The sequence below is a fragment of the Schistocerca cancellata genome, chromosome 11 (genome assembly GCF_023864275.1).
Source record: "Schistocerca cancellata isolate TAMUIC-IGC-003103 chromosome 11, iqSchCanc2.1, whole genome shotgun sequence".
NCBI lineage: Eukaryota > Metazoa > Arthropoda > Insecta > Orthoptera > Acrididae > Schistocerca > Schistocerca cancellata.
Window position 1 is genome coordinate 169,161,825 of NC_064636.1, and position 10,324 is coordinate 169,172,148.

Sequence of the window (10,324 nt, forward strand, 5' to 3'; positions counted from 1 at the left end):
GCTAACACGAAAGAATACATGGCAAAATGTTTATATACGTATTATTCTTATGGTGAAGAGAATACTGCATGTGATTCACAATTCATAAAAGTTCCTATTAGTAACCATCTCTTCTCATAGGTAGAAAAAATTCAGAACGTAGAGTTGGCCATATTGATAAACATCCCAAACAGTCTTGCCAGTCGGATTTTCGTAGTACAGTACATTGAAATGTTGCTACATTCGAAGACTAACAATACGGAATTTGTATTTACTTCGTTGGATAATGTATGAAAATGCAGTGGTCGAAACTCGGGGTGGAGAAAAAATTTCGTCTTCCATCGTTTTTTATTTATTTATTTACTGACGCAGAGGTTTTGGCGCCAGTATTTATCTTTGTGCCTGAAAAGCATGCATGTGAATCGCTACATATATTCGACGGCAGAAGTTAGTTGTGGCGGCACCTACCAACATTTTTCAGAACTTCCGCTTACTTTGCACTCGATTCTAAGCCGCAGGCGGTTTTTTGGATTACAAAAACCGGAAAAAAAGTGTGGCTTAGATTCGAGTAAATACGGTATGTAATGTGGTGAAGGAACATTTTAGTGATATTAAAACTGAATTGAATCTGAAGACTATGGAATTCTGTAACAAACTGAAGAAAGTGGACAATGTTAGAAAACACAAAGATGGACCGAAAATAAAAGGGATGGAAAGTAACCAGAAATAAGAGTATCTGGATGGTGTAACACTGCATCGGAACCTGTATAAAAGGGCACTTCCTAACAGTGATCTGTCTGAAGGATCCATCAGCTATAAGGGGCTGCAGATCCAACCTTGAAATGTTCTTCAGCTCACAGTATAATATCTTCTTTACTGGTGGGAGTTTCTGAAAGGCTCCATGTGCCTCCCCTTCCAACAATTTGGATTAACTATGATGCTACATGGAAACAGCAGTTAGTTTCCTGAACTGACATGCTTGCGAATGCATGGATCAAATCTGTCATCTGGGTGCTTAATGAGCTGAAAAGAATATTGATATATGAGATCAGTAAATGAAGAATCTGACCCTAAACACAGGTGTGAAAATGTTTTAATGTTGTATATTCATGCATATAAATCATGCATGGTTGTTTTGTAAATAAAGGCTTTGCTGGCATGTATTGAAGTAAAAATCTTACCCCAATTCTGCATCTTTATTTATGACACAGTTATAGCCTTGTGAAAAGTGATGATTTTAAACACCCTGAGGAATTGCTCATACAAGTATAATTTCCTTTAGTAAAATATGGTAACATTAATTTGTCTTTATGTCTTGCACTTTCCATGAAATTACATTTGCTTTCAACACTAACCTCTACACAGGCCAAAGATGGTGTGTGTGTGTGTGTGTGTGTGTGTGTGTGTGTGTGTGTGTGTGTGTGTGATGGTTGTTCATACTTTGATTTACACATTGCTTTCCATAAATGATGTGGATGCATGTGGAATGAGCCAGACTGAAAATTTAAAGGCAGAAGCTCCCACAGCAATTTACTTCTGTGAAGTATACCAGCAACCATCTGTGTGAGACTAGTGCTCATCTACTCACACTGCAAATAGATTATTTTGTACATATGTGTATGTATATTAACTACTATGGAAAGTATCACTGTTGCTCGTACTACATTACTCAGCTACTTATTCACCTAGTATTTCCACATACATCGATACTCCGCCTAATGGTGTGTGGTGGCGGGTACCCCGTACTGCTGCTTGTCACTTCCTGTCCCATTCCAATGACAAATAGAATGAGGGAAGAAAATTGTATATGTCACTCCATAAGAGCCATGAGCTCTCGTATTTTATCTTCATGGTCCTTACACGCAATGTATGTTGGAGACAACAGAATTGTTCAGCAGTCAGCTTCAAATGGCAGTTCTTTTAAGTTTTTTCAATAGCGTTCCTCCATCTGAGGTCATGAAGCATTTCCATAACACTTGTGTGTTGTTTAAACTTACCAGTAACAAATCTAGCAACCTACCTCTGAATTGCTTCTCCAGCAAAGGATTAATACACTTTTACAGAGAAATTATGTCATTTGTCTACTTATTGCCGAAGTTGGAACCCATTCAACATAAAAACTGAAGTTAGTGGAAGTTGCATCCCCAAGACTAATTATTCTGATGAGCGCAAGAGAGTCGCTAATAAGGTAGTACTGAAGTGTTGTTTTAAATACATATTATCTACTGAAAACTAAATATTCCCGTTTATCCACTCTACAACCAATCAAAGCAGCAAAACCACACCCTAATACTCTACACACAGAATATGAAGGGACCCAACTCACTGAATGTAAGAATGAAAAATATACTTACGCTTAATTACATATTCATTCCATATGCACTCACCTAAATGACTCTGCAGAACACTTTGCGCTCTCTCTCTCTCTCTCTCTCTCTCTCTCTCTCTCTCTCTCTCCACACCCCACACCTTACTGTTTGCAATATCACTCCACTGTATAACACATTATTCTGCAATGAGCTGCATTCTACTGGAACTGGCTGAAGGTTGTAACTATCACATTTATCTGAACATACAACTGTCTGATACTCCGTATGTTCTCCGATTAGTCGCTGCATAGTCTGTCTGTGTTCTTTCCCAGAGCACCTGCTCCCAACCCACATTTCTGCCATCCACTATTCTGTATGATGCTTGACAGTTTCAAAAGATGATTCCCCCCCATCTCAATGATCACATCTCCGAATCTCACTTTTCCATATCTTCACTATAGCTGAACAAATTTCTTTACATGATAAAAATCAAGCATCAGCAGTCTAATGCCTTGCCTTAACTATACCATGTAACAAGTGGATGGCACAGCCATAACCAGCATTTCAAAACAAAACCAAAAAAAAGAGAGAAAAGAGAAAAGAAATATCTTAGAGACTGTCTTACATCTCTAAAACCATGTGCTATTACAAACCAACCTCCACATTAGAATTTTCAAGCCCTGCCACATAAGCCCATCATGAAATTTAGCTGTTGGAACCTTAATGCAAGACATGGGCTTTCAGTTAGCAGCACATCTGTATCAGCCTACAAGAGCACCAAAACTTTGGAGAAATTAAAAACTGAGAATCACTCTTCAACCTCACGCAAGTGATAAAAATCAATGCAACTTCTTGATGTCAACATACAATCTCACACCTTCTCTCACTAGGTGATGAGCCCTCTCTACTATTATCTTCCTCACTAATGGTATCTTCACATACAATAGCAATTACAATCAAGATGATCATAAAACACAGGAAATAATAATATGCAATGAATGCACATCAAAATTAAGCCTGACAAACAAATTTCCAATGCAGAAGCAACACATCTCATGTAGGAACTAGTTCAGACAGGTTTTCAGAAAAAATCCACAGTAGTCACTGTAAATCAGGTACCTAGGTGTACAGCAATGAAGACTTGCTCTAGCTTCTCATGCAATTACTTAATAAAATTTCCAATTCTACAATTACTACAGAATCTTGCTTGCCATGTGCAAATATCAAAATGATCAGCTCTATTTTTATGCATCATTAAGCCCTAGCATTTTATGCTCCTGACTGCATGTCACTCCAACTGGTGGAGCTAAGATGTTTACTTCACAACTGCATGTGCTACTCAGGATCACTGTCATGGTCCAGATTCTACTTGTAGATCCACTCAGGTGCCTAGCACTATTCAATCTAAGTTATGTATTTTCAATGTAACAACTGGAGTACATGTCAGTGATTTCAGTGCCAACCACATGACATGGTTTCCCAGGTCACACAATCACCAACACACTGTTCTGCACACTTGCATTGGGAGCAGCACTCCATGCAGCAGACACTATCTCTGATCCTGGTGCCACAGAGCCTTCTTGTACGACTTGTGATCTCTTGGCTGAATACGAAGGCCAGTATGGTCTTTTCTATTTTCACAATAAGTGGTCACCAACTACAGTCCAGCCACTTTGACAACTATAGCTATGCCATAGGACACCCTGTGGTTCATTGTTTTGACCATGCTCCTAGTTTGCCCATCACTGACTACTATTCATAGCGTTCTCATTTCTGTAAAACCTTTTTTGTAGAACAACCCTTCTACTGTTTTACTTACTGACCTGTCTACTTGTAATGCCAATACACCCCTTTCATTTGTTTAAAATGCCATTATTTGAGTCTCTTTGACATTAAGTCTGTCTGTAAGCTGTGAATCAGCTAAACTCTTTTACATACTGTCTGAGTTGTGTGCTTCTATAATCACCATGCATTTCAGTGCCTGAAGAAGCCAACATTTCAGTGTCTGAAGAATCTTTTACAGCCACAGGAAGCTTGTTAAAGAGAACTGAGATAAAGACTGAATGAGTACCCAACCTTCTGCAGTTGTATGTTTAATATTCCCCAATCTTCATCTAATTTTACTCCTGTGACATGTTTTCAATGTGAGCACCTTTTTCCCCTCAGCAAGGTTATAAAGCATATTATGACAAGTAATCGTTCTTCTTTAGACCTGCCCCATCTCTAATGGTGAGGTCATACATGGCTTCATCTATGAACAGTAATTCACCAAAAGTCATACACAGAGTTTCACTCTGACTGACAAATTTATAACAAATACAACAGGTACCACAGAAGCCACCCACAATATGTACAGGTTGTGGCCAAAGTATCAGGGGTGACCTATAACACATGAATTTTATCATTTTTTCAAAACACTAAAAAAGTTTTGGGACAAACTCATGAATAGCTATGATTCACTCTGAAGGTAAGAGTTTCCAACATTCTTTTGAATTGTATTAGTCCCAAGTTACTGAAAGTAGGAATCTTTCTCAAATGACCTATGATTAAAGTTTACACTTTGTCTAAATGTGAAGTGTATCCATCACACACACCGCCATTATACAATACGTTTGATATCAACAGTGGCTATGGAAAACAGGATTATACTAGCCCCAGCCACCAGTCCCATTCCACCTCTATTTAAAAGTCAGCATGTAACAGGTAATATGAAAGTCAAGTGGATGAGTAGAAGAATACTCTACAATTACAAACAGTAACAAGTTCCACAAAACCGGCAATCTGTGAAAATTGCACTGCAATGCGTCCTTTACTCTACACAATTAACAGATCACTTTTTTCCTCACTCTGCATGCAATAATTCAGGGATGTGAATACTTACAATATTCTGAGTTACATTCACTTCAACATTTACATCAGGATCCTCCTTGACAATATCAGTGGACCAAGATAGTTCCAATAGATCTTCAACACACTGAAAAAAAGAAAACAATCTCTGAATTATAACTGCTTCCTAACTTCTGTACAAATGACACAGCTCTCAATATTCCTTTCTTACGAATATTGTCTAACTTTGCACAGATTCTTATCACTTGGTAAAAGTGTGTCGTAACGCATCCAAATCAGTTCTAATGTCTCTCGTTATGCTAACAGCCACTGAGTAGTATTTATATTGGGAAGCTTTCACTTTCTATTCCTGTCATATAACCTACACTGATTTCAGTGGCACCAGAGTCTACTCTATCGTGCGGTCATACTCCCATATACAAAGACGTTATATGTGTGTGGCAACATTTCAAAATTAAACTCAGATAATACAGAGATGCCAATAATCTTCTAGCCGTAAACCCATAAATAAGATGGCTTTTTTGTCATTAATCAAGTGAATATGGCAGTCCACACATTTTATCAAAATTAACCAAATTTAATGCTATTTACAAATCTTCTTGCTCTGTCACCATGTATTTTCATTGCCTGCTCTTTACGGAACAATGCAAATTTATGTCATGTGTACTGGAGGAAAATCATAAGGAATTACATACAGCCAATGGAAGATTTCAGTAATGATGTAAGTAATACAGTGAATAGTGACTAGGAAGTCTAAAATATATAACCTCAAGTATCTATAGTTCCAAATGTTCTGTTATAGCACTATGACACAGAGACCATTACTTCCAAGAGGAAGTCTTCCTTGCTCTGTTCATACCAAATATGTATTTAAAGCATTCATTACATACAATAGCAATAAAAAATTAAAGAAGGGTAATTGTTACTAAAAATATGCTTGTTACAAGGGCAGATAAAATATTATTGGTAATAAGCAAGACATAGCAAATCTAACTAGAGCCAACTGAAAGTCCACAAAAATTCTAGAAAATAGCTGGTATCACAGGTTACAATTATTCAGCATCCATGATAGTTTAGCTTGAATGACCCATATTTGTGTCATGACATACTTGCTACACTTCATGCACAATACAGTGCTTGTGTTAACAGCTACATTACACTCAGAGCCATCCACATGTTGTTTCAGTTCTGTATCTTGCTTTACCCAAACACTAGGTCCTTCAGCCTTCACTGGGTCTTCAAGACAGTGAAAAAAAGCAATCAAGTGAAGTGATCATGACTTCTGTGCCTTCTTCCTACATGGCTACTTCTTAGAGAGGAGTAGGGGAGCACGCGCGCGCGCGCGCGCGCGCGCGCGCGCGCGCACACACACACACACACACACACACACACACACACACACACACACACACACACACACACACACACACACACACACACACACACACACACACACAGACACACAGACAGAGAGAGAGAGAGAGAGAGAGAGAGAGAGAGAGAAAGTACTTTCAAACAGATCTTGTGCAGGTAGAAGCTGACAAGGCCGTAACACTAATAATCACACGTATTCATCAATTAGAACCAGGCAGCAAGAAATTGTGGATGCCACAATTCAAATATTTGAAACCAAAGCTTTGTTTATTCTTGAATGCAGGCACGACAGAAAGAGATTGCCTACCAAAGATAAACCAAAATTAGTTCTTATGTATCAAGCAGCAATCAGCATACACAGTATCCATACATATTATGGAAGTGGATGTGTTTCACATCTCCTCCTAAACCACTGGACTGGCTTCAACCAAACTAGGTACACATGTACTTACCATCTAGACAAAATTACGAAGACGGTAAGAACCAGCAATCTCGTATGTAGGTGGGCATGATGATGTGAAGAGAGCAGGGGGAGGAACAACAAACAGAAAGAGATGGCAGGAAAACATGGACAGAGATAGGGCAGCAGATGGACAGAGATGGTTGGCTTGTTGAATGACTAACGGGACCAAAATACTAGGACATCTGTCCCTTCTTTGTTGAACAAACAGACCTACATGATTGTAGATGGGAGAGAGCCAACCACACACAACCCAGAGGAAGAAAACCCCAAGGCTACAAAAGGTCAACAAAGCTGATGAGAGACAGAAAGAAGAAAGGGAGACAGAGGAAAAAGACAGGCAAGATGCCCCATTTAGGGAGCAGCTGGAAGCCCCAGAGATCAGAACACAATGAGTGGTCATACATCCCCCAATCCCCACCGCATACCAGATGTACTCGACTCAGAAACTGCCTAGGAAAAGCTAGCAACACAAACAGGGCAAGAGAAGCACAGGGACAAATGATGAATTACTGTAACACATCATGCGAGAGGGGGAAGAAGCGGAAAAGAGTAGGTAGGGTGATAATCGAGCTGGACCACCAAGCCCCAACTGTCACAGCCTAGACTGGGCAGAGATGGCAACAGTTTTCTGCCAACCCTTCAATGGGCCAATAAGGTTAAGTGACTCTCACTCAAAGAGAATGGTAAAAGCCCTCTTCATGAATAAAACATAAAACTACGTCAGCCACTGAGGCATCGTCTCCTACCACCACAGGTAGCAAGTGTAGGATTCCACCACAGGGTGGCTATGTTGGGACAGTACAGTAAAATGTGGACCACTGTTGAATGGAAACCACAACAACAGTGGGGTAGAGGAGAAGACCATGAGTCAGCCAGGTATGGCTGACGTGGAGCTGGCAAACGACACTAGAATCCTTGTGAGAGGCCTACATGGAGGACCACCATAGATTAATAGTCTCCTTTATCACTGATAGTTAGGTGAAGTCAGAGTGATCCATTGCATATTTCACATTCCTAAAACTTGATGGTGTAACACCAATCAGAGGTCTGTTTCCAGAATAGTGATTGCTGGAGCTGGTTTACCATAGCCAGTTTGGCCAAGCTACCATCAAGTTTATTCTCCGAGATCCCAAACTGATATGGGGTCAAGACAATGATCACTGAGCTACACTGGCAAAAATCCGGAATTCCCATCGACTGCAAAGTGAAGACCAGTCCTAAAAAGCGGTATGTCCCTGCCACAGGGAGTAGTTGGTCAAGATAAAGGTCTGGTTGTGAATGAACCGTACGACATCGTCAACAGAAGTCCATGACATGAGCCTTGGCAGCTGAAAACTGAAAGACATGGGTGAGCGCCCATTACTGTGCCTTTCATATGGTGCCTTGCAGTCTACATTAAGTGACACCCACACTAGAGAAGCCATGGTATGGGCGAAAGTTGTCAGCATACAGGGTGGATGATACTGAGGACCTCACAGCTGCTGGTGATCATTGACAGCTATTAGAAAATCAGTGGCACTCAGTACAGAGTCCTGTGGGATCACGTTTCTTGTACATGGTGGTGGTGGGGGTGAGGGGTGTTGGAAGAAGAACTAACTTGAACCCAGAATATACAGTGCGACAGGAAATTCTGGATAAAAATTGGGAATGATCCTGAGACCCCACTCATGTGAGGTAGCAAGGCTATTGCGTCACCTTGATGTCGTATGCCTTTTGGAGGCTGCAGAAAATGGCTATAAGGCATTGACATTGGGCAAAAACTGGTTGGATTGCACATTGTAGGCAAACCGAACTAGCAGAAGGGGAACACCTTGGCGAAAATCAACCTGGGATGTAGCCAGAAGACCTCAAGACTTAACGAGCCACATAGCCACAAGTTTATTGTGCATTCAAGTAACTTACAGAGAACATTGGTGAAACTTACTGAGCAGTAACTGCCAATCTCTAGATGGTGCTTACCCAGTTTCAGCACTGGGACAATGATACTTTCTCATCATTGCAATGAGAACTGGCCCTCCATCCAGATGCAGCTAAAGATGGCAAGGATATGATGCTGACAATCCACTGATAGGTGCTAGATCATTTGGTTGTGGATGGGACCTGGACCTGTATCAGGGCAGAGGGCTAGGACACTGATGAATTTCCGCTCACTGAAAGGAGCTTGATATGGCTCCAGGTGGCATGAAAAAATCCCTTTTGCTCCACCCACTGCCTGAGAACATGAAAGACAAGCCGTCCTCAGATGCTGTGACTTGAGCGTAATGCAGAGCAAAACATTCAGCAATGGCATCCGGGTCAGTGGAGACAGTGCCATTAAAATTAATAGCAGATACACCCACTAGGAACTGGTACTAATAGGGACATCTGGTCTTAGGCCAAACTTGGGAAGGAGAGGTACATAGTCCGATGGTTGAGACATAATGTTTCACATTGCATTGGTATACCATCACCTTGACCTTTTCAGCCAGTCTATCGCCCTGAAAGGCCAAGATCAAGGCACTGGTAGCAACCCTATTGTTGTTTGGAGCCCTGTCACTCCAAGTTGGCGTGTAGGTCATCAACAGATCGTACGAGCAGGTCTCGGTGGAAATTGATGCCCTGACCCGTATTAAGATTGTTAAAGGGAGTGACAGTCATTGGTACGTCATCCAGCTTGTTACAAGCAATCAGTGTTTGTGGCTGGTCAGAGTATGCTGTTGTGATCAAAATTACTCCACTCTGTTTTGGAGATGGCTGCAACTTTGCCAAACTTGTCATCTATAGTTTCTACAAGTAATTAGGGCTTTGTGGCCAAGAAGGAATCCCCATCAGTCCTTGTGAAAACTAAATACTGGGAGGAGTATTTTTCAGCTTGCCACTTAGCCCTATATTCCTTCCACAGCACAGTCAATGAAGAGAAGTTTTCAGGATCACATCTGCCTGCATTGAAAGAGGACTTCCCTTTCGTAGAGACTATTGGGGCCATATGGCCACCAGCATGAGATACCATCATCTGCTCCATTTGTAGCTTATCTGCCATGGTGCCACCCACTACAAATTAGGGCACTTCCCATAGGTGCCACCCAGCCTCATCAATGGCTACTTGACTAGTAATCCACTCCTTGGAGTCGCATTCCCTTCTCATGACGGACTCATACTCCTTGGCATACAGTGGACTTTTCAGCTCACACACCAACAGAGCAACCCCTGTGCAGTCAGGGAGATACCACCATGCAGGTACTTGATGATCCACCACAACAGGATGGCTACCGTTATGGGTTTTTCATATCTTACCTTATTGAAGACAAGGGTGCAAAGGTTGAGCATACACTGCATTTAGTTCCCTGCATGATCTGCACTTATGGATAACTTT

At 41.0% G+C, this 10,324-nt stretch overlaps 1 protein-coding gene across 3 annotated transcripts in view; it reads right to left on the reverse strand.

Moving 5' to 3' along the window:
* LOC126108968 (zinc finger protein 737-like) overlaps positions 1–10,324 on the reverse strand; it is a 185,273-nt gene that overhangs the window by 119,538 nt on the left and 55,411 nt on the right. For all 3 annotated transcript variants that reach the window (XM_049914363.1, XM_049914361.1, XM_049914362.1), the window contains exon 3: positions 5,170–5,262. In XM_049914363.1, the coding sequence (XP_049770320.1) occupies positions 5,170–5,262 (93 nt within the window). The remainder of the gene's footprint in view (positions 1–5,169; positions 5,263–10,324) is intronic.